General features: G+C 33.9%; 1 protein-coding gene across 8 annotated transcripts in view; it reads right to left on the bottom strand.

Moving 5' to 3' along the window:
- MPDZ (multiple PDZ domain crumbs cell polarity complex component) overlaps positions 1 to 26,148 on the bottom strand; it is a 153,267-nt gene that overhangs the window by 92,419 nt on the left and 34,700 nt on the right. For all 8 annotated transcript variants that reach the window (XM_019627172.1, XM_019627170.1, XM_019627173.1 and 5 more), the window contains exons 4-10: positions 12,992 to 13,201; positions 12,378 to 12,517; positions 11,538 to 11,751; positions 10,320 to 10,448; positions 8,542 to 8,751; positions 5,755 to 5,869; positions 5,331 to 5,419 (exon numbers count right to left, since the gene is read on the bottom strand). In XM_019627172.1, the coding sequence (XP_019482717.1) occupies positions 5,331 to 5,419; positions 5,755 to 5,869; positions 8,542 to 8,751; positions 10,320 to 10,448; positions 11,538 to 11,751; positions 12,378 to 12,517; positions 12,992 to 13,201 (1,107 nt within the window). The remainder of the gene's footprint in view (positions 1 to 5,330; positions 5,420 to 5,754; positions 5,870 to 8,541; positions 8,752 to 10,319; positions 10,449 to 11,537; positions 11,752 to 12,377; positions 12,518 to 12,991; positions 13,202 to 26,148) is intronic.

A 26,148-nucleotide genomic window follows, 5' to 3' on the forward strand; every position in this document is an offset into this window, starting at 1 on the left:
TATATTAGCTTTGTAAAAAAGAAAGATGACAAAACTGCCTTCCTTCTTATTTCTTTGCTTCTTCAAAAAAATACATGTGATTTTCCTTCAGTTCACAAACGACAAAACATTTGAAGATGCCCCTAAGGTCTTTCCAAAGTACAGATAGGATCATATCACTTCAAACCTGCCTTCCATAGAACACTCCTTAGGACAATGCTCCAAATTCTTCACATGGCTTAGAATGACCTGCGTGAAACCTCACCCCCCTCATCCTGCATGCTGTCACCTACTACTCTGCCCTCCAGTACCAGTGGGCCCATTTCAATTCCTCGGCCCTGCGGTGCTCCCTTCAGCCATCTGGTCTCTGCCAGTTTTATTCCCTCAGTCTAGATTCTCTAGACAGCCTATCCAGCACATCGTTTTTCTCATCTGTTCATTCAGAAAACACTTACAATTGCTTTAGATCTCAGTTCAATAGTTACTTCAGCAGTTAAGCTATCTTGATGGGCCAGACTACAGCCAAAGCCCTCCTATCCCACTTCTCCTTCACAGCACTCGTCAGAAATTTAATTTTACATTATCTGTTATTATGTGCTTGATGACTGCATCCTTCCAGCGGACAGGCTCCATGTGTCACCAAAACACTGTCTGTACAGTAGATATTCACCTCCTATGGGAATATAGAGCCCATGGCTCACATACCAAAGATTTATGTCTACAGAAAATTGCCTTTTAGAATAAATACTGAGTATAACACCTTATTTTTTAAAACTCATAAAATCACATTGAAAAAGGTTTGAAAAACTGGAATAATAACAACAGTGAACAACTGTAAGCAACAAAACTGCCCATTTATAAGGGTTGTTTAGGTATATTACAATAGGTCTATATGTGGTGATATGACTACACCTCACAGGTAGTATAAAAAAATGTATAACCAAATATGGCCCTATTTAAACATAGGTATGTGGATATTTTCTGAAAGTTTAAATCATAAACCATTAGCAGAGGTTTCTATGAAAAGGTTTTTTTAAAACCATTTTCAAATTTTATATTATTTAAACCTCAAAGATAAAAATTAATCTAAAATAAATGAACACATTATTTACTCTCGGGGTAGTAAAAACAATTTGCAAAAATCTGAACTTTGAGATTCCATAAAAATTCCTAAAATGCATAGAACTTGGGCTGAAAGTTTTCATCTGCAAAAGATTTTATTGCTCAATTATTGTTTCATTAAGAAAAAATAAAATGGATATAATTCTATCTCCTTAATAGCAATAAAGTTCAAATATGTAAAAAAATATATGTTTTTCCTTTATTTTCAAAATTTGATGATCTAAATTTAAAAATATATTCCTTACCCAAATGTCAGAGATTGTACTAGCACAGAAGAAACTTCTGTAATGGAATAATCATGGACTTTTAAACTCATAAATGAGTTCAGATTACTCAATATCTTCATCAATAATACAGGAATAATGTTACCTACTTTCTGAAAATTATAGTGCAAGACACTTTGTAATGGGAAGATACTCAGTGGCTGCTATTATTACTGGTAGAGTGAACAAGTGATTAATAAACATGAAAACCTGAAGCCTTCATGGGAGCAGTTTCTGTTCAATATAATTACTCCCATCATACATGTAAGACGAGATTACCAAAGCCTAAATCAGAGCCCAGACCAGCTCTGGTACCTCAATGTCACGGGAAGAGAATTAAGACATGGCTTCAGACCCAATGGTACCATAGATAAGAGTGTAGTGGAACTTGGTGAGACGGCAGCAAATTTCCTACATGCTATCTCAAGGAAAGATCTAACATCCTCATAGTGCACAGTGCAGATATAACAATTAACAGGAACAGTTATAGGGAGGAATACTAGTTGGAACAACTCAAAAATCCCAGCTTCTTAACACACTCAATCTAGTTAGCCAAGCCCTCCTCCAATACAGTCAATACCTATAATGTGTAAAAAGTCACAGAATAGTAAAGGTAATATTTGACACCTTTCCATATTTACATGCTTGTTTAATAATTCTTTAATTAATGATCCCATGCTGCTTTTAGCAAGGATGTCTGTATATCAATTTAAAAAGAATGGCATATGATTTTGTCTAATGACAAGTTTGGCGAACTTGTTTTTAAAAAATGGAATCCTTTTATCAAATAATTCCTACATATAACACCAAAATATAAAGTGAAAAAAAAATAATGAAGTCACTCGCTCTATTCCTTTCCCTGTAAGGTCTGTAGTGAAACTCTAGGGGTCCACAGAGCACAACTTGTAAAACAGAAATCCTATAGCAAAATTGTTTTAATGTTATACAATAATACTTCACAAAATAGAATTTCTTAATCTTCTCACCACCTCAACAATTACAAAATGAAAATAGAGCATAGCTCCAAATAGCTGCTGCAAAAACAAAAAATTAAAAATAAACAAACAAACAAAACCCCAGGCAAATATTGCTGTTATGAATATGCAACTGGTGTGAACAACTTTACTATCAATATTTCAAAAGCCCACAAGATGGTGATATTTTGCACAAAATTAATGCATTATCTAAATCATTGCATGATGTTCATTAAGAGTCTGCTTCTAACTTTGAAGGGAATGTTGCTAAAATTAAAAATCACAACACTGATGAGAGTGAAACACGTGATTTTATTGAGAGCAAAAAAACATTTCAGAAGAAGGTTGCTTCACTTTTCACTCAAAATTTTCCTTTATCTCTGATCTTGCCTAAGCAAAATTATATTAGAGGTTCCATTTATACCACAGTAAAAATAATGACAAGTTTGGAGGGAAGTTATTTTGAGACTCTTACAAATGTGTCATCATTTCAGGGCCTTAACAAATATCTGCTTAATTAACTAAACTGCACTTACGTGCCTAATACTATACCAGGTATTCAAAATAAATTACTCTTTGGATTTTCCTAAAAATCACATAAGGGAAGTTTCCTATCCCAATTTTGTAGGTGAAAGAAGCTTTCTCAACGGTTAAACATAAAGTTATCATATGATTCAGCAATTCCACTCCTAAGTATATACCCGAGAAACAAAAACATATGTCTATGTAAAAACTTGTATATGAACATTTATATAAGCATTATCTGCCAAAAAGTGGAAACCCAAATGTCCATCAACTGATGAATGGATAAATAGAATGTGGTCTATCCGTGCTATAACGAGAAATGAAGAATTGATACATGCTATAAAATGGATGATCCTTGAAAACACTAGGCAAAGCAAAAGAAGCCAATCACAAATGTCCACATAATGTATGATTCCATTTACATAAAACGTCCAGAAAAGGCAAATCTATAGACAGAAAGTAGATCAGGGATTGTGTATGGATGGGAACATAGGGGAATTAGAGAATAACTGCTAATAGGTATGGGGTTTCTTTCCGGGGGAATGAAAATGTTCTAAAATTGATTGTGATGATGGATGCAAAACTGTGAATATACAAAAACTACTGAATTATACACTTTAAATAGGTAAATTGAATATTATGTGAATTACATCTCAATAAAGCTAATTTTTTAAAAAAGCTTTCTAATAGATTAAAATATACAGCATAGGGAAAAAAGTACATTAGTTATCTTTTCCATTTCTAATTCAGTATCAGATATGATTTAGAGGCTGTATCTGTTTACTCCTTTTCCCTCCATTTCTTCCAAAATAAAAAATGTAAAGTGGTTAATTTTCATTATATATTAAAAGGGAGATAGTGGGGACAGCTCATTTCCAGGAGATAGCCAGTGTAGGTGGCAAGCACAACCTGATCTTTATAGATTTCAAGAGATGAACAGGTGTAATTAGGAATTTTATAGAACTAAGTCCAAGAAGACTCAAGGAACTGCAATGTAGAAGCAAACAGCAGAGAGAAAAAACACCTCTACCTTTTTAAAAAAAATTGTGGTAGAAAACACCTAACATAAAATTTACCATCTTAACCATTTTTGAGTGTACAGTTCAGAAGTGTTAAGTATATCAGACTATTGTACAGTAGATCTTTAGACATTTCATTTTGCAAGACAGAAACTCTATACCCATTTAAACAACAGGTCTCCATTTCCCCTTCCATCCAGCCCTTCACAACAACCATTCTACTTTGTTTCTATGAGTTTGAAGTTCCAGGTACTTCATATAAGAGGAATCATACAGCACTTGTCCTTTTGTGACTGGTTATTTTACTTAGCATAATGTCTCCAAGGTTCATCCATGTTGTAGGATATGACAGAATTTCCTTCTTTATCAGACAAAATAATTTTCCATCGTATGTATATACCACATTTTGTTTATCCACTCATCCATCAGTGGACATTTGGGCATTTCCTCATCTTAACTATTGTGAATAATGTTGCTATGAACAAGGACCCTTCTACCTTGACATTCTGCTTTTTTACCATTATTAAGACCACAAAGGAACAAAAGAAACTTAACTAAGAATAAACAAACATGTACGTATTAAGATAAATGGGCATTCTCCAAAATATCTTCCAAACGATATTAATGTATGTTTGAGGATAGAAAGAACTTATGATTTAAAAAGTTTAGGAGACACTAAGTAAAAATGTTACACAAGTTTCTCTATTGCAGAACTTCTCAGTCTTTGATTTTTCAATGTGCATTATAAGTCCCTAAGACACCATATCACCTCCAATTTTTTCCTAAACTTAGTTGACCAAGAAGTCCCAGGTGCAGGATCTTTTAGATTTGTGTTCTGAGGAGGAGCTAGGTAGTCCCATTTCCACTGAACACTGAACTGAAATTTGGATTCTTTTGTACATGGCCTTGAATAGCCAAGTGCTCAGCACACAATGACATTACTACAATAACAATGATGGGTTTGATCTAATTAGACGAGGCAGAATACTATTTCTTTATTCTGTATATTCTTAGGGCTCAAAGGAGCCCTCGTCATGGAACCCCATAAAAGTGTCAATCTGCTACTGTAAAAAAGAAAACACACACATCCCAAATTCAGATTCAAGCAAACAAAAGGGTATAACATCTGGTCTTTAACTTTCAAGTGTCTGCAACCAAAGTGTAAGTATGATATTAATGTAATAAATTCATTACAACCACAAATCAGATCTATCAGAACTTACTCAAGAAAGAACTTTGTCCCACCTTTAGACTTGAGATCAGTAAAGTTTCTATCAAATGCTCTTATTTCCACAAAAAATAAAATTGGTAATTGTAATGACAGCCTCAAATCACCAAAGCAAGTGTGAATTACTGTGGAGCTAACTGTAGTTCTCAAAACTGAGTAAATTAGGAGAATGAATTTAACCATAAAAATTAACAAAGCTGTTATTAAATGTGTTACTTACTGCAATAATTTGGTCTCCAATTTGGATTCGTCCATCATGTTCAACAGCACTGCTCTTTGTAATGCTCTTTACAAAGATTCCTGAAGGTTCTAACATTAGAAATAGGTTTTTTTTATTACCATTTACAAAACACATTCAAACAATATCCACCCTCCATTCTCCAAATATAAAGTTCAAATTTTGAATAAATATAAATCAACAAGCCATACAGACAACATCATTTACTAGAACCTTAGGCTTGAGCCTAAAACAATAGTTTTGTCTGATAAATACAATATCAGAGTTGCCTACATTCAATTATTCCTAAAAATGCTTTCCATCAGTTTATCCAACAATCTAAAAATACATAATGTTGACTCAATATTTCATAAAACAAAGATGAGAGGTAATTGCCAAGTTCAAAAATATTAATGTTTAAAACTACCTAATTTTTTATCTCCAATGTAACCAGCGATGGTAATTCCTAATCCTTGGACATTTTTAGTGAGTTCTACATCAAACGTCTCACTGTCTTCATTTTTCTGAGTAGAAGCATCAACCTAAAATAAAATCAATACATAAATATGCAGAGAAATAAATATGTAAACAATAAGATAAGCTCAAAAAGCCACAACACTTAGTAATAATGTGATGTTATTAGGTGTCAGAGAACTCCCTAGAGGACTGCAGTAGAGCTTACTCCTTCAGCCTTCAGAACATGGGCTAAGCGTCACATGTTTACTCAAAAGGAATGTCAGCAGTAAAGCTGAACACCCCCTTAGAGAAATGCATTATTGTTTACATACAAAATTGAAAAAAAACAAATAGTTTCTTATTGACAAATTCTATTTTCAGAGATGGCTCATCTTCATTCTCGAAGGAGCTAGGAGATAATACAGTTGAAAGAACTCATGTTTTGAATTCAGATCAATAGGTTCAAATCTAGCTTTGCCACTGAATTTTTCTAAGCATCGCTTTAACTGTTTATCAGCAATGACTAACAACAAGTCCAGCGAACATTTACCGAGCAGTTTCTATGTAACAGGCACTTAGCACGTCTTAATTTATTTACTCCTTAGAACAAGCCTATGAGGAGGTATAATTACTGTCAGTTTTTCGCTGGAGAAATGAGGAACATAAACTTTTCCAAGGACAAAACAGCCAGCAATCTAGTAGAGGCAGAATTCAAATGCAGACAGACTGGTTGCAGATCCCCTGCTCTCAAATGCTATACAGTATGGGAGGGAAATCCCTAATAGAATGTAAGGTCCATCGTATCCACTCAGGACATGCTGCCACTCTTCCTATCTTAAGCTGATAGCTGATTCTAACACCATGAATATGAGTAAACCTATCCTTCAGATATATTATTACTAGACTGATGATTACTTTAAAAATCAGTGAAATGCACCAAAGAGCTATTTATAAGAGTCCCTGTATTTGTTTTGTAAATTCAGACTTCAATTTCAAAAGCTATTTATAAGGAAAGTAGGCCTTTCTGTTATATTTCCTTCATTCCCACCATGATACCTGAAAGCAGGTTTCTCTAACACGTAGAATTGTTAGTAATTATATATATATATATACACACATATATATATTGGACCGAAGGGAAAGGCTCCCGAATTAAGCATTAGTAGACTAGTTCAATAAGTCATCAATAAGTTACTGGCATTATGTACCAGTGTGATGTCAGCTTATTCCACAGGCAGCCCTATGAAGATTACAACAAAATAAAGGTCATGGGGTCAAAAGGACATGCATGTTGGGGCTAATAGGTCATGTTTTCTGATTTTCTTTAAGCAAACTCTGACTAACTCACTGACAGACTACCTAAATGAGATATAATTTTATAGTAAAGTTTCATTTTTTTTCACTGCACATAATTATCTGTGCAAACTTAGCAAAAGTTTAAAGTTTAGATAATTACAAGAAAATGACAGAATGAAATCTGCTTCAATTGAAACAAATGTGTTTTCTATTTTTAATAGGACTTATGCGGGTGCTATTTTAGAGGGTGGCAATTTGACTATCGAATGGTTTTAAAAGGGGCACAAGCCTCAGAAATGACGATATGCACAGAATAGATATTTTTCTAAGCTTTCAATTACATCAAGTGTTTTTCGGTATTGCATTCATTTATATATTGCTGAATAAAATGTTTTGTTTACCACAAAAGAATGCCATTTAAATACTTTCATAAACAAGCTTTCTTTCTTTACTTCTTTCTCTCTGCAAAAAATAGCAACCAAACTCAACCCTAAAAACAACAGAATCATGGAAATTTCAAGTGTTGTAATAAAGTTTCAAAGGGCTTGTGGAGGAGGTTTGGATATTAAAAAAAGAATTTGAAGCAACTGGTTAGAACAAACTTTAATAGAAAAAAATCACATAGATGTTTTTAGATCTATAAATAAGGAATGTAGGACTAATTTGCTATAAAGCTTATCTAGAAATTGAGTGTGACTCTCTTCTTAAATATTTAAGAGATTTCTGGATAACATTATTTTGTTGATATTTTATCCACTGTAGTCATCTTGTGACCTGAACATTTGAGAACACCACCACATTATAAGGCTTTTTAAAAGTTCAAGCTTTTTTCACATCCAGTTTAAAAAAAAAAAAAAAAGATGGAATGCTATGCCTATGAATAAAGCTTTTGTTACAACTCCAAAAGCATAACTTTTGTTTAAAAAATTATGTAACTGGGTCAAGAATACTGACTTCTCATTACAAATCTGATAACAGTTCTATGACATACCTTAAAACACTAATATTGAAAGGACTTGGTAAGCTTTATTCACCACCTCCATGGAGGGGTGGGGGCGGGGCAACACTAAAAAGAAAGTTGTTGAAAGGGAAATGATTAGAAATTACAGCCCACCTTACAGAGGGCCTTCTAAAGAAGAGAAAGACTGAAACATGTCAGGTACTGGGAGCAAGTAAGTCTTTAAAATTTTTCCATACTTCAAAACATTATCGTCATAAATGTACTGCTTAGGGGAAAATGTAAAATAGTCATCCAGAATTCTTTAAGCAATCTATTTTTCATCTTCCATATATCACTCCTAATTAACAACATGTTATTAGTGCGGAATCATCTCTACATCTGAGTTTTGTTTTGATCTTTAGCACTAATATATAAACATTAATATGGTTTCTAAATAAACATCCTGTCATTTAAGCGCTATTTGTCTATGATTTCCCCACTTAACTGCTTTTACCTACTTACCCGCGCCTCTGGCGTAGAAGATGGGGATGAAGAAAGGGCGATGCCCAAAGAGGAGGATGCTGTTGCTTCTTCTATGGCACCTCTTGCAATCATCAATTTAACTCTATTGCCACATTGCCTGAGGACTTGAGCAACTTGCTCACTGCTCATTCCAGCTAGATCTGTGTCACCAATCTTTAGAATGTGGTCTCCACTGCATAATCGCCCATGCTGAATAAAAAGAAATTGATTTATCAGATTTTATTATTATTAACTTCATCAGAGAAATCCTAAATGAGGGAAAGGGAATAAAAAACGAAAGCAATGATATGAATTACCAATCATGGGACACTAAGCATGTGGTTGTGATTTTAACTGTCTTTTGAAGCATCCTAACATCATTCAATTTGATAGAATTTACTAAAATTCACAAATATTTCTTAAATTAATAGTTGATGTGAGCTTTTCAATTTGATTTCTACCCACAAAATGCAAGAAAATATTAAGCCTTTTTGTGAATTTTTTGAGGGATAGAAAAAGGAGAAAATGCCACTAAGCAAAGATGAAGTATGTTACTAAAAAAATACATATTATTCAAAATATGGTATGAGCCACAAGAAAGCACTGAATTAATACCACAATTTTCTGCCTTACCATTTCAATGATAAATATCCCTCAAGAGCTCATTTGTAGATGGAATCCTTGCAAGATGAAAATTCAGATAGACAAGGGGAGTGAAAAGCAGTCTTACAAGCCTCCATACACACAGTGGCCAGCAGAATTTTACGATACAATGAAAATGATTTGCATTGTCCAATAGGGCAGCCACAAGCAACATGTGGCGACAGAGCACTTGAAGTGTGGCTAGTCCAACTGAGGAACTGAATTTGTAATTCTATTTAATTTTAATTAATTTAAATTTGAATTTAAAAAGGGACATGTGGCAAGTTCCCACAGTATTGGACAGTGCAGCTCTATACTGAAGAAAAAACTTATTTATCACAAGCCTGACAATGAGGGGAATTTGACTGCATACTGCTAAACGCTAATATTTAAAAGAAAGAAAATTCGGATACTTGTCAATACCTCTACTGATAAGACTGCCAATAAATCTGTCTTTCATTTATGAATATGACAAATGTTTGATGAACTTGACTCCTAAGTAACTTCAAATGCACATGCAAAAGCAAAGAGCTTTATAAACAAAACGTTATAATCAAGGCAAAAGATACACTAGCAGAACTTGTCAAATTAAAATATAATACATAACAAGTAACTTTACGATTTTCTTACACATATTTCAACAATGTCACACAGCATAAATGCTATAAAGAACTACTCTAAGTGATAAAAACAGGCGATGCTTCATGTACAAAGATGACACCAGTGACCCATCAATACAGGGACAAGATGAATCTTGTCTTTTCCCACTATAATAAAATATTATTTTTTCAGTAATATCTTGTAGGATATAAAACAGCTGACTAGGTTTATTAATATGATTTACGGTCATAAAATAAAGGACTGCTGCATCTACAATGATCAAAACAATAATCTGGACTTTAGTTTGTGGTTAGAGAGTCTTAAGATCATTGTCTATTACCATAACTTAAGATCAGTGTCCCCTTTCGAAGGTATTTCTCCCAAAGTCTAAGAAAACATTTTGGGAATAACCCAGCAAAACAGAAGCTTCTTTGACATTATCTGAGGCCCAAGTTTCTCCTTTCTGTCAGGTAACGTAAAAGACGAAGCCATGTTGTTTGACAACACAGCATGAAAGACCTGTGGGAGTAGCTTACCTGATCAGCCACTCCTCCAGGCAGAATGGTTTTTACTATCACGCCAGTTGCTTTTCCCCCGACAATGCCAAATCCCAGACCAGATCCATCATTCACCAATTCAATAGTTTCCACATGCTGCCAGTGAACCTGAAAATAAAGCTCCTACATGAATCTGAAAAAATTTAGGAAAAACTAAAATTTTCATTACAGTTGAGATCTTTGTATTATTTTGTGAGCGGTGTTAAATAATTGAGCTCAGACGTAATAATGAGCCTGAAGAATGTCTGTTCCTTTTATTTAGTACACTTTCCTTTCAACAGATTGTTACTGCTATTGATATAATCATTCTTGAAATGATCACTACATCATTAGTGACCACATTTAGCCAGATAAAGATCGGCAGTGATTTGCAAGATCCTTTGTAGAACTTTGTTTTTAAAAAAGAATAGGATAAGGAAAAAACTGTTACCTATTTATTAAGAATGTCTTCTGTATAATCCTGCCCTGCAGGATTCCAAATTAGATGACTTTCTTTTTCTTTTATTAGTTTCAGGTGTACAAAACAATGTAATAAACATTTATACCCCGCACAAAGTGATAAACTCCCTCCCCAAGCTACTACCCATCTAGAAAGCACAAATTAGTAGCTACAAAATTGCCATGGGAATATGAAAGACAGTATGGGGAAAATAATCAATAATGTTGTAAAGATTTTGTAGGGTGTCAGATGGACACTTGTCTTATTACAGAGACCAATTCGGATGGTGTAGATGCCTGACCATTGCGGTGTACACCTGAAGCTGAATAATATTGAACCTCAACTACAATTTTATATATATGGCTATCGGATGTGGAGTACAGCACAGGGAATAGTCAATGGAACTGTAACAGCAAATTAGATGCTTTCTTAAAGTCACCCACCTATAGCTAACTGTGATAATACAATTTACAAAGCATAATCAAGAATATATCTGTCTACAGATAGTCAATTTTGTTAATATTTTTCATTTGAGGAATGCTATCAAAGAAAACAATGAAACATAAGAAGGTAAAAGTTGTTTTAGAAGCCAGAAACTTAATCATAATTAAATAACAAATATTCCGGGCTAGGGAGAGAGGAAATAAAAGGATAAAAAGGCAAAAACTCAAGAGGTACAAAGAACCCAAGGAATTGGAAACAATCAAAAAGAACTAGAAAAATATGATCTGTTCCTTGTGCAAATCACATGTACTCACTGGATTAGAGTGAGCTGAAATGGTACTGGCTGCAGATGGGGACCGGGAAACTATCGGGCTGATGAGCTGAGGCAGCGAGCCTCTGGCGACAACTAGCTGCACATTATCCTTGGCTTTCTGCAGGATGCTGATGGCCTGCTGATGTGTAATGGTCTGATCAAGTGCCTGTCCATTGATAGCAAGGATCTGATCGGTTTCCTTCAATCTTCCATCTCTATCAAGGTAAAAGATAGCTTATAGCTCTCAAGAAAATGACAGGTTTTTTTGGTACATATTTTCAGATTATTATTTTTTAATGTCCACACTTTTAAAGTGTTTTCCAGCACTTCTACTTTTAAAAATATATGCTTTGGCTCCAGTTGATCTACCCCCTCCCATTTAAAAGCCCTCTTCTTTTCAGCTGCCCACGCAACCTACACATTATATCTTGGATGCTCCTATCTCCTACAAATGAAAGCAAAGATGAATGTATTTACCTCTTGTTTTGAGTATATTAATAAAGCATAGCTCAAATTATCATGGGTCACATGTATTGTTTTCCAGGTAGTCATTTTAAAATTAATCAAAGACAACCCATTTAAAAACAACGAGAATAATGTGCTACTCCAATTTTTCTTTCTTTACTACAAGTGATTAAGTTATGACTATATTTAAAAGCTACTCTCATTTCAAAAAAGCTTACTCTTCATCATAGCAATGTTAATGATATCTAAAAAGTGGTTGCTATCGTTATTCAGTTTTTTATTTCTTTTTGTTCATTTTTGTTTCTCTAAATTCTTCCAAGGTGATCAACACCTGAATGTAATATCAAAAACAGAGAAGACACTGCGACAGTCATACCTGTGAGCCACACTGCCCTCTTGGATCTCCTGCACAAATATCCCCAGCTCTCCCCGGTTTTCACTCCGTAGTCCCACAACACTGAACCCGAGGCCTCCACATGGTGGTTTGAGAAGCTCAAAAACTTCTACATGGCGACCCTGTTCAGGAAACAAAGACAAAATAAAATTAAAAGTCAATGGCTATACTTACAGTCATTCTATTAGTGGCATCACTTTGTTAAAGTAATATTTTAACATTTTTTCTAAAATAATCTTTATCTATCACCTAGAATGAGGTATTTTATTTATCTTGAGGAATATTCCTAGAACATGAAATATCACACTCAGTTTACAATGTGATAATTAAAAAAAAAAAATGAAATAGAAAATGTTCTGAACCACCCAAACCCACACAAAGTCTACTTCTTATTTATTCCAACTTTTTCAGGTGTTATAAATACCTTAATAAGAATACACTTAACACTATATTTAACAAATTACATACTTAGCATACATATTTAACATATATTACATAATACAATTGTGTAAATATTCTTCACATTATCCAGGGCTTGATTACAATCTTAAGATAGTATATGTTCTATCATAACTAACAGGAAAAAATGTTCTTACTTGGGCCATATTTTTGATGAGTTGATCAAATTCATCACAAGCAGGTTTCCCATTCATGTGTGGAGTGCTTGAAGCTATAAGTGCTTCCAGATTCCCATCATTTGAGGATGACAAAAACAATTCATTTTGCAGAGTAGGAATCATGGCTGAGCTGAGATGTTGAGCATGGGCAAACTCAACATTTGAAACTGCCGAAGTTACAGTGTTTACCTAAGAGTAATATGGCGATTATTAACAATTTTGATACTCCATACACTATTTCATAGAAAATATCCCAAGGGGAGTAATAATGAAGTACATATAAATTTTCAAATTGACCACACTTTTTGATTCAGCAATTCTATTTCAAGAAACTTATTTTAAGGAGAAAATTGAAATAATACACGAAGTTTTGTGTACAAGGATATTCAATGAAGTACTAGTTATTAGATGGAGAAAATTTTGAAACTACCCCCAGTGTTCAACTTCAAGGTACTTATTAAAACACATGCAAAAACATACACATACATACATACACTTTTAAGTGAAAAAGGCTAGTTATTGATCAATACTTGGATGTATCATATGATTCAAGGTAATTTCAAAAAAAGAAGTTTATATATGTATTAAACATCTGGAATAATCTACACCAAACAACCAATATAACACTAGTTGTTTCACAGAAATGGCACTCCAAGGGGTCATGTACTTTCTATATTATATAGCTTGAATTTTTGTAATAATGTATACAGTAAAGTATTCAGTCTTTCCTGGAGAGAGGTCTGGCCTTTGTCACCAGCTCCTAGGAAGTAATTTCTAAACACCTGGAATTGCCCAGATGATGGAAGTGTCTCTGTTATTCATTGTGGGCCACAAGGCCATGTGACATCAGCTCAAATTCTGAGACTGTTAAACCACGTGGGAAATCAATCAATTAATCAATCCATCAATATGCCAATGCAATGATGTCCCAATAAAATCTGAACACTAAGCTCAGGTGAACTTGCAGAATATTGTCACAATCGATTTAGGGAAGGGGACACTTCCTAAGGAAAATAAAAGTTTTGATTTGAATCCTCAGATTCTACACTATGCATGTCTTCCTTTGGCTAATTTTTGACCTGTGTCCTTTCCCTAGAATGGATCATAACCATGAACAGCTTTCAGTAAGTTTTGTTAGGTAGTTCTAGTGAATTGTTGAACCTGAGGGTGGTTATGGAAACCCCCTGAACTTGCAGTTGGCTCTGACACGAGGGTGGTCTTGTGTGAATTCTTCCCTCTAACTTTGTATTTGGAGCTTAACTCCTTTGTTGTTGGTGTCAAAAGTCCTGGGCAGAGCTGCCAGTGTGAAGGGCTGTGCCCTCAAACCTCACAGTTTGGCTAACTCCAGGTACAATTATATAAATACATAAAATAGATAATTTGATTTTGGAAAAATATAATCACTCGTGTGTGTCTGTTATTAAGAGCTCCAAATTAAAGCTAAATAATTGATAAAACAATGCAAACAGTCAATTCTAATTTCATATTTCTCTAGCATATCTGGAATGTAACTTTTTGTCTGTATTATTTATCCAAAAGGTTACATCTCTTGTGTTTTGGGATCACTCTCTGAACTCATTTCCTAGTATTCTATCCTTTATCCAAATAGCTCCAGCTATACTGACATACTAACCACTTCACCATTCCTCAAATTGCCAAGCTGCCCCCTCTACCAGCCAGATACATCTTTCTCCCAAGGACCTACATATTTCTTTCTTTCATTCAAGTGTGCCTAATGTCACCTCAGAGAACCCGTCCCTGACAACCCTATCGAAGACAGAATCCCACCACTACGCCCCATGAACTGACCCTGCCCTGTTGCCCTTCACGGTGCCAGGTACATACCACCTGGCATGTACCCTGTTGTCACAGAGCTTCCATCCCAATCTGTGGAGACAGACAAAAATGAAGAGTTCTCCAGTGGGGGGATTTGACTATTTTATTCTCTATTATATCCTCATTTTCTAGAAGAGTGTCTTACAGAGTTGGCATTCAATGTACATTTGAAAAATAAATATCCATTTTTAAGGACCTACTCTGATGTAATCTCTCCCAAAACCCTCCAAATATCTTTATTCCCATTTTAAAGATGAAAAAATTATACAAAGTCACATACCTAATAAGTACATTGTGACTTAGATTTCTTTCATCATGGTGTTCCTAGTATCTTTCTATTACACACATAGCAAATAAATGAGGTGTCATTCCTGGAAATAAGACATTAGGTAAAGAGTTTCCATTGACAGGAGCAATCAAAATATTTCACAATACACCATCAATGTGTGCTTACGAGTTTGCTACCTGTTCTTAAAAATAAAACAGAAAACTCAGTAAGTTACCAAAGTTACCAATAATTCAGCCATTATAATCGCTACCTACAATCATAGATAAAAAAAGAGATCAAGGTATTTAGAAAAGACTTTTGGGATCTTTTCAAATGCTTATTTTAAAATCTACAGCAGCCATGATCAATAATAATAATAAATATCCTGAGTCACGGCAACTTCAGTAAAGTCTGCCAGGTGAAGATACACCACTCAGGTTGAAGCAGGTGGCAAAATGAAATTTGTGACAGGCTGAGGATCCCACACACCAGGACCTAATGTCTATGGTATATCCGCATAGAAAAAAAAAATATTTGGACTTTTGCTATAATGAACAAATCATATTCTAAGACCAGAGAGTCTAACTATATGAGTTAACTTGTAAAGTATAAGCTCTGATAATATATAAGACAAGGTGTGAAGGCATTCCAAGAGTAAAGTTATAGGAGAACAAGTAGAAAATTATAATACGAGAATTGTATAAAAGTACTGAATATCAGTTATCTTCTCCAAATTTGTTAAAAGTTTAACTGATGTTAGTGACTCCTCCTGTCTCCTGGCTCTTGACACTTAGATAAATGTAACGGAAAAGATTAAAGAGATCACATATGTAAAAACTGTAATTTAATTATAGCATTATACAAAAGGCTTGTTTTTAAAATTAAATATTTATACCCATATGAAAAAGCACAAAGTCACCTTTTGATTGTGCAATAACTTTATTAAAATGGTCTCCTTGAGGAACGGGAATGAAGCTTATTTGCCTTGATGGGCTTGTTCATAGCAGACAAAGTAAAAATGTTTAATAAAAATAAGTAACTCCCCTATTGGCTTATAGAATATTAAAAAAACCAAAAAACCAAAAAAGCACAACTATCTGGTGATTTTTACATGCAGATAATCTGTATAACTGATGGAGGTTGCTAGTCAAGAGCAAGTCTCCAAATAATTTACCTGTTCTCTGTTTAACTACGGACTGAGGATTTCAGTCTAAAATGGCCTTTTATGTTCTGAGTAAATAATCATATTAACTTAACTAATGCATTTTAATTAGTTCTAATACTTAAAACATAACTTAAATAAAGATTATCTTAAGTATTTAATTAAAAAGTTGTCAAATTCTTTGTGAATGGGCTTGTTTTACTTTCTAAATTTTGGCTATGGTGTGAGGTAAAGTATGTATGTTCATGTGTTTGTGTTTATAATTTTCCATTTGACCCAGAACCATTCACAGAAAAGACCTTCTTTAGGAAGAAGGTTCATGAAACTGACAATTCTCCAGCAACATGGATCAAAGAAAAAAAGGTATAGATCTCCAATATTAGGAATGAAAAGGGGGACCAAACTAGACTCTTGAGGTATACAGTGAACTATATACCCAAAAATTTGAAAATATTTACATAAACACATACTTGAAAAAACAAATTTAGCAAAATGCCAAAAAATTTTGTATCTATTAATAAAACTAATCCATTATTAAAACTCTTCCCACACATAAATAAAAACAGATCTAGATGATTTCACTGGTAAATTCTACCAAATATTAAAAAAAAAAATTAACACCAATTTTATACTCTTTCAGTGACAAAAACTGTTCTCAACTTTTTCTTTGAGACCAGCATGACCTTGACACAAAAGCCTAACAAGGACAATACAAGACAGGAAAAATTATAGATACAAAAATACTGAACAAGAATGTCAAAACACTAAATCCAAAGGTATATGATGAGTATAAGGAAGATAATATATTACTACCAAGTTGGGCACTCCAGAAATGCAAGATTGTATTAACATTTGAAAACTGTTTAGGTTTAATTTACTATATTAACAAAATAACAGAGAAAAACACAGGATTAACTGAATAGATGGCAGAAAAAAGTAGTGGATAAAAAGCGTACTGAATAGGGATATATTGAAAGCTCCTAACCCTAAGACTGAGATTGAGACTGTGATGTCCATCATCACTACTTCAACTAGACTCAATGTTTTAGGCAGTACAATAATAAGACACAAAAAAGAAATAAAAGGTATACAGACTAGAATTGAAGAAATAAAAAATGCAATAATTTGCATACATATACTAAGTACTCTGAAAACCCAAATGAATCTACAAATAAAGTATTAGCTTTAATAAGTGAATTTAGTAAAGGTGGGTATAATCAATATAAAATAACTATTTCTTAGCAAAATCCAACTAGAAACACTTTTTTAAAAAGATTCCACTTAAAATATTACTTTTTTGTTTTTTTAAATTGGAATACAACACAGTGTTTAGAAACAGACATACACATATATGACCACTTGGTTTAAAATAACAGTGCCAATGTAAGGGAGGAAAGGGTGGTCTTTTCAATAAATGGCTCTGGGTCTAATGAAAAATTATAAACACATACATGAACATAATTACTTTACCTACCATAATTACTACCTCACACCATAGCCAAAATTTAGAAAGTAAAACAAGCTTCTGAGGGAAAAATCTCTACATCCTTGGCATCGTCAATGATTTTCCATAGGAGAAGAGTTTGAGAAACGGGACTGTATTACAATTTTAAAAAACAAAAACAAAAAAATTCTGGTCTTCAAGGGATACAATTAAGGAAGTCAAAAGGGAAAATACAAAGCAGACAGAAACACATGTGATACAAATATCCAACAAAGAAATTGTATTCAGAATATATTTTTAAAATTCTTGTAAATCGGTAAGAAAAAGACTGACAAAGCAACAGAAAAATGGGCAAAAGAATTAAACAGGAACTTCACAAAAGAGGAACTCCAAATGACCAATAAGCATAAGAAAAGGTACTCCATATAATCAGTCATCAGGAAAATGCAAATTAAAACAATAATATGATACATCAATATTGTCCCAGAGTGACTAAAATTGGGAAAAAAGAAGTTTAAAGCTGGTAGCCGCAAGTGTAAGCAATGATGCGGAGCAATGAGAATTTTCATACATTCCAGTGAGAGTGTAGACCTACAACTACTTGGAAAATCAGCTTGACAGAATCTGCAAATGCTGAATATATAACTTAAGACTCAGAAATGTTACTCGTAAGTAAATATGCAAGAGAAATACACACTGATGAACATCAAAAGACGTGTGCATGGCTGTTCTTTTTATAATAGCCCCAAACTGGAGAAAACAAAATTACAATGAAAAAAAGAAAGGACAAATATATTCTAGTATATTCATACAATGAAAACTGGGAAAGAACTTTGGCTACATACAACGTGAATGAATGTCACAGACATAAAGTGACATAAACAAGACATAAACAAGCCAGGCACAAAGCATATACGCACTCAGATTGCACCTATATAAAATTCCAAATATTTATCTATGGGATAAAAGTCAGAACAGTGTATGATCTGACTTACATGTGGAATTATAAAAAGCCACACTCATAGAAACAGAGTAGACTGGTGGTTGACAAGGGCTGGGGGGATGGGAGTAATGGGGAGATGATGGTCAAAGGGTACAAACTTCCAGTTTTAAGATGGATAAATTCTAGGGATCTAATGTGCATCATAGTGACTATTGTTAACACTCTATTATATACCCTGAAAGCTGCTAAGGGAGTAGATCTTAAATATTTTCACTACATACATATGCAAGAAGGTCATTATGTGAGGTGATGGATGTGTTAACTAACCTTGCAGTGGTAATCATTCATAAAATATACACACGTCAAACATAATGATGTACGTCTTAAACTTATACAATGTTGTTTGTCAATTATATCTCAAATAGACTAGAAAAAAATGACTCAATTGAGGTAGATGGTTAGGACTGACTGAGGAGACACAGAAAATATTATGGAGTGATGGTAAATTTCTATGACTTGATTTAGGTGAAGAGTTGTATGTGTATTTTCAATTTGCAAGAAATCTTTGAGCTTTATAATTTGCCCTTTATGTTATTTCTCAATTTTTTCTGAAGTTTACAAAATAAGTGATATAATCAGAGCACAGAACCTGTGGATGACATAAAAACACACTTCTCTTAAAGAAAGGTGATGGAAACAGCCTCTATAGTAGGAAAAGCCTCTATACATCAAGCTAAACCTTCTCTGACAGACACTCTGAATTTAATGTTGAATTACCAGGTCTTCATATCTTAAATGAAGGAGGATATAGCAACTGGGTACCTGAAGATGCTTAGTCTATTACCGTGATGGATGACCCTCCACAGGCTTAATAAGGATTCAACCGGCTAATTTCCATTCCCAGAATAAATCCTTTAACAAGTGCTCAAGTCAAGATGAATCCTCAGCAAATGTGTTTTATCTTCTGTAGCACATTTTAGAATTTTCTTCCTCAAAGATCATAATTTTTTAAAACTTGTAATCACTTAATCGCACATCACATTGTAAAAAGAAAAAAATAATCATTATGTTATACCTTTACACTAAAGTAATTTGACCTACCCTGGTAGTAGGCAGCCATAATTGTGAGATTACAAAATTATAAATTGTTTTTTTATTTTTTTCAATAATACCTATTCTGTAAAATTAATGACATTCCAAAAATACTCAAAAAGATCAATGTCTTAAATATTTTTATCATAAAAATATGATCTGTGCATTTCACTTTAACCAAATAAAATACTTGCAAATATGTAAAGATTCACTTAACTAAATCTGCTACAAAAATATTAAAATATTGTCTTATGTTTCATCCATCCCTTCTGGGTTGTTAATTGAAAAGGAAGTTAATATTATTAGCTCTATTCTAATGGCTAACATCAATCTTTCCAGAAGTACTTATATAATTGTCTACAAAAATGATGTCTTAGGATCAAACTGAATTCTCTAAAGCATTTTTATATAGATGATCAAAACCTGTTTTGCGATCCTGTTATTTTGACTTATTCTGGATGCATAGTATGGAAATGAGAGCAAAATTATCCAAATGCTTATGGACATTTGATGAATATAATATTTTTATCATTTAAAAGCCAAAATATGTTATCTTGAATTGCACAAGAAAAATGACCACTGCTTTTGCAACCCCAGTTTCATAGACTTTAAACAAATTTATAAACATACACTGATAGCTCAATTTCCCAATTTTTTGTTTGTTTGTTACTCCTTAACATAATGAGCAATAAGAAATAAGGCGCTCTGGGGAACTTGCCATAACAGGTGCACCTCATAGAAATGCAGACTGTTTTTTGAATCCGCATCTTGTCTGTTATTCTTGCAGAGCAAGAAAAGTGCTTATTTTCTTGTGAATTTACAAAAATGATGTAAAACACTTTTTGGAACTGATTCCAAATACGAAATGCAAAAATGGATAGGATGCTGAGAGTATTCAATGAAATACATACAGCACCTAAACTGGTAGCAATCACAGAAAAAATTTTATACATAATAGAACTGCATTTCAAGTTTGGAACCAAGGGAGGCCTCCTTGTCTATAAATCTTTCAGTGAAATACTGATTACAGCCCAACTCTGATGCATTATTGAACAGGCAAACCCTTCCACAGTAATTGATGGTGGCACTCCGATTTAATGATCCTTATTTTTAAAGCTAATTAAAGAAATTGAGTTGCATGTTCAAAGGGGATTAGCTTAATGTGACAAGACTATTTTGGACCTAAAGTAGTTCACAGCTCCTGAACTAAACAAAATACAAAATGGAGCAGCAAGTTATAAGAAGGAGAGGGGGGGGGCATTTTCAAATAGAATAAACATAATTTTACATTTTCTATGAGACTTTCCTTTTGTTTATTAAAATACTTATTGAGCACCTCAAATGTCCAAGACATTGAGCTAAGGGGACAATAATTAAAAAGCTATTGGGGGCTGGCTGAGTGGTGCGTTGGTTAAGAGTTGGCTTGGGATGCCAGCTCTGAGCAGCAGGGCCCTGGTTTGGATCCCACATGAGGGCCAGTGATGCTGTGTCCTCTACAGCTAAGATGGTGAACAACAGCTCGACCTGGAGCTGGGCTGCCGTGGGTCACCGGCGATGGCGTGGGCTGCAGTGGGGCTGGCCGGCAGCTGGCATGAGCTTTCATGAGCTGCCAAGAGCCACATACAATGGCCGATGAATGACCAGTGAACAACTGTCTCACCCGGAAAGAGCGCACTGACAGTGCCAACATGGGCCAGTGAAGCCAACATACTCCACAACTAGACTGAAGAACAAAAAGGACAGCAACTTGTCTGTTTCCCTCCCCCAATTCCCCAAAAACTTTAAAAAAAAAAAAAAAGAAAAAGAAAAAGCTATTGGGTTGTCAGAAAAGTCATGATGTATTTTTTTCTATGTTTTTCGTTGCAAAAATGCGTCATGACTTTTCCAACAACCCAATAAAATGCTTTCCATAATCACTAATATGTTAGACATCCTGTGAAATAACTCCAACAGGTTTAGGTCACCCACTTATTGAGATAGAATACCTTTCTTTTCATAGCTATGAATTCTTGAATAGCAATGCAAAGAGTGGCCTAGAACCCACACTATAATTTTCAGATATTTTAAAGCGGCTGTTGACTCTCAATGGCTAATAAATTTAAAAAGACACTGAATTTGGAAAATAATTCCTTAACCCAAGAATGTTTAAGGCATCACTGTGAGTAATCTAAATGCAAACTTTCTGTACCGGCCCCTAAGTACACAAGTGCAAAGTTTTAGTAGCATATTTGTTTTAAAATTTCCCCATGCTAAATAAACTATCAACTATGAAACTCCAGATGGAAGGTAAAGAATACTTAAAGCCTAAAGAAGGATATGAATTAAAGAGTACATAAGATTGTCTTCTCCCTTTCAATATTTAGGGAGATATATATGGATGGTCAACAATCTACCCAAAGCAATACTGATTGCTACAGCTTATTAAATGATAAGATCAAGTACGAAACTGTAGACTTTGTGCTTTTATACAATGTCAAGTTAGGTGAAAGGCCATGTAGCAGGTTATGCTATTTTATAATGTTCTAGCTTTCACACAAAGCTGCATCTATAAAGATTTTATTCATTCTTGAAATTACATCATAAAAGATATTAAAATCAATCTATAATACATACTGCACTAAAATGTTGGGCTCAGACAGCATAATGAAAAGTAGTCCACGTGTATTTCATAAACTAATTTTTTTAAAGAAGGTCTAAATTCCACTAAAATATATTGAAATAGTCTACGTGAAGATTCAAATCCCCCTGCACACCAAATTCCTAAAATATACCTGAACACTTAAGTAAAGACTGGAAAATAACTTCAACTTAAAAAAGTCACAGTTTTGTTTTAAACTGTTTTTATTACGTATTATTAAAAAATGTTCATCATTAAAAAAAAAATTAGGTCCTACAATGAAGTGAAATGCAACAGGATTCTTCAACCTATTTCCTGAGTTTCCACTGATGTTCCAATTAGATTTCACTAATTCAAAAACATCTTTTCCGTGTTTGATCTTTGATAGTACATTTTTTATTAACATTACTGGGGGGTGGGGAATCTATGGTAGACTGAAAGAAAAAACAGACAACAAATTCTTTTCAGCTCCTCTCATCAAGAGCAGTAGTCTACTTCCCCACCCAGATAATCACTTTAAAATTTTCTTGATGGAGTGAAATTATTAATGTTTTCAATCTTGACCCTTGAGTGTACAGTGTGTCTTTTCAAAGCACTTATGCTGCATAAAATAATAGAATTGTTGTCTAGAGGAAAAGCACTATTATTTGAGTTGCAAACTGAACTAGCTACTTTTTTCATGAGCACATTACTTGAAAAAAAATTACTGAATATCAAAAAATAATTATACAGACTTGGGTATATGGCAGACAATTTCTTGAAAATAAAGAAAGTAAGCCTGTCACTTCAAGGAAAACAACTGACAATAATTCTTGACAATCTGAGTTTCCAAGTGAAAATTAGAATTTTGGAAAACTAGTATCTGTTACCCTGAGCTTGATGCCTTTCCATAATTTAAAAACTTTGTTGAAAAGATGGGAAGCAATATTACCAAGTGTAATTTTTTTATATTGTACAATGAAATGTGAAGTGTAGTTTTTCCACACTTCAAATTTTCCAGATGACCAATGTTATGCCAAATTATGCATAGGTTAAAAAAAATTTAAAGAGCAAGACAGATTTTACTGTCATAAAATACAAAATGTTCATGATTTCATTTCAGATTCTACACTGTAACTAATATTTGAGAAACTACCAAGAACTGCGGTGCCCATCAAAGATGCATATCCACAATTATCTAAATTATGCTCCAACCTTTCCCAGCTAAATATCTGTGTGTGGCCAGATTTTCTCCAAGCAAGTCAATAAGACAACAAATCCAAACAGATCAAATGCAGAAGCAGATACAAGAATCCAGTTGTTTTCTATTAAGCTGAGTTAACGAGATACGCAAAAATATAAACAATGCCACCCTTCTCTAGTGTTTAAATGTCATGGGTTTATTTCTGCTATGTTTAAATGTATTAAAAAATGTTTAAAATATTTCTCAATTTTAATTTCTAACCTGATAAATACTGATGGATAAAACCACATAGAAAAAGCACACTGTCATCCTTAGTAATTAAAAAAAAAAATACAATGAGGCCAAAATGTTTGAGAACTGCTGCTTGAGAATACTAAATTTCAAACAGGAGGGAGAAGTGATATTTATGAAGTGCTTGGTAAGCATCAGGCTTATTAAGCCTTAGAGTTTAGATCCAGGTTATTCAGTTCCCATTTCACAACTAAACGAGGAAAAAAAGAGGCTCTGTGAAGATATATACATACTTATGTACATACACACACGTGTGTGTGTGTGTGTGTGTGTGTGTGTGTGTGTGTGTGTACAGTTTCATTTTAAGAAATACACTCTTGTTTAAGATCATCTCCTAATACATGTCAGTGACAGAATATAGGTCTAGATCGTGTCTGTCTGCAAACTATACAACACAGTCAGCATCTGAGATCAGATAAGCAAAAGGATGCCTCAAATCACCAAGAAATCCTTAAATTATGTTTACTATACTGTTTATGAGGACAGTGAAACAGACAAGGGCAGAGCCCTATGACTATCTTAGGACCTAGGCTCTAGAGTCAGCCTGCCTGCCTTCAACACGAGCGCTACCATTTAACTTCTCTGTGCCTCCATTTTCCCATCTGAAAAACGAGGAAAATAACTGATCTACTATATAGTATCATTGTTGTAGTGATGAAACAGGTAACAATGTAGAATAGTTCCTGACACTCAGTAAGAATTTAATCATGTTAATTGCAATGAGGAGGAGGGGAAGCGAGGAAGAGAGGAGGAGGAGCATCTTTTCACTCAGAGAAAAGCTCTGGGTCTCTGAAATAACTTCAGTTATTTGACTAAGTTATTTATGCTAAAAATTAGTTCTCCAACAGGAAATATAAATGATTAATGTACAACAGTTCTAGATATTTAAAAATATTCGTGTATTTGTTAATTAAGCAATCATTTACTGAGTTGGAATAAAGTATCAGGTATAAGGTAGTCAAAAATGAATGGATTTTATCCCCAAAGTAGTGAACATATTCAAAACAAATATGAAACAAAATTAATTCCTAAACTCCTTTTTATGCTTGCTAAGAACAAATGGCAAGTGTAGCACAGCATATACGCCACAGTCTAGGCATGTGTGTTGATGTGTATTTGCCGAATGTCTTTTCTTTATTTAAATCTCAACACTTCTGTGCTTTCTTAGCAAAACTTCCAAGGGGGAAAATAAATGGAAAGAATGTAGCTTAACCAAAAATAATATTCTTATCAAAGGATGTTGAAATTCTACATCAAAGGGGAGAAGGCATCATAATTAAGTTAATCTATTTTAAATACCATGACAAATAGTTTATTCAGAAAATGAAAATTTAGACAAATGACATGATAGAATTTTTGCAGTGTTTTTCCTATCAGTCCCACATTTCCAGAAGACAAAACTGATTCACTCTTCACAGTCTGGTTAGAGAAAAATAAAACAAAACGTTACAAACCAGTATAAATATATGAAAATGAACACATGAAGAATGATGTTACTTTGCCATCTTGTCTCTCCATTCTACTATTATCTTCACTTACTTTAAAATTGGGCATAATTATAAATTAAATCAGAACAAAAGTTCTGGTTTATATTTTAAAAGCCCTCTGATTAAAATTTGGGGGCGGAATGCAAGGGAGATGAGAAATCTTAATGAATCCGAGTTTACAAAACATTTCATTTAAGTGCCTTTCTCTTCAGGAATGCTATTAACTTTTTTCCAACTTATCTGTTCCTTAAATATTAGAGATTTAAGGGTTTATAAACAGTGTAAATTAAAAGGAAAAAGCACTGGCTGCAGGATTAGACAGATTCACATCCTTCTAAATCTACCACTGAATAATTGTGTGGTCCAGGCTGTTATGTAACCCCTCTAAACCCCAACTTCCTCACTGGACAAAACAGGGATAAAACCCACCTCACAGAGCTAAAGGTCTGGTTAAATGAGACAAAGTCCAGAGCACATGAGGGCTTCTTAAAGGTGATTTTTGTTGTCGCTGTCATTACTATAGTTTCAAATGTAGATCTACTCTTAAAATCTTGGGTTAAAAAACTCACGTAGGTTATACCCAGTAAATTTCACAATTTTTCCCCCTCCAAAGATCATTTAACTTTGTCACAAAACACCATACAATTAGCACCATTTGCTGTTTCAGACACACATGCATACCCAATAGCAAGATGGTGTTGCATTTTAATCCAGCACTGTATAAAAAGCTTGAACAGTGCTTCTTGCCCAGGATAAAACAAGAATTTTAGTCCTCTCAAAGGCTCCATATTTACAAACTTTTAGTTAAAGGAA

Source organism: Hipposideros armiger, unplaced genomic scaffold, assembly GCF_001890085.2.
Source record: "Hipposideros armiger isolate ML-2016 unplaced genomic scaffold, ASM189008v1 scaffold_717, whole genome shotgun sequence".
NCBI classification, from domain to species: Eukaryota; Metazoa; Chordata; class Mammalia; order Chiroptera; family Hipposideridae; genus Hipposideros; species Hipposideros armiger.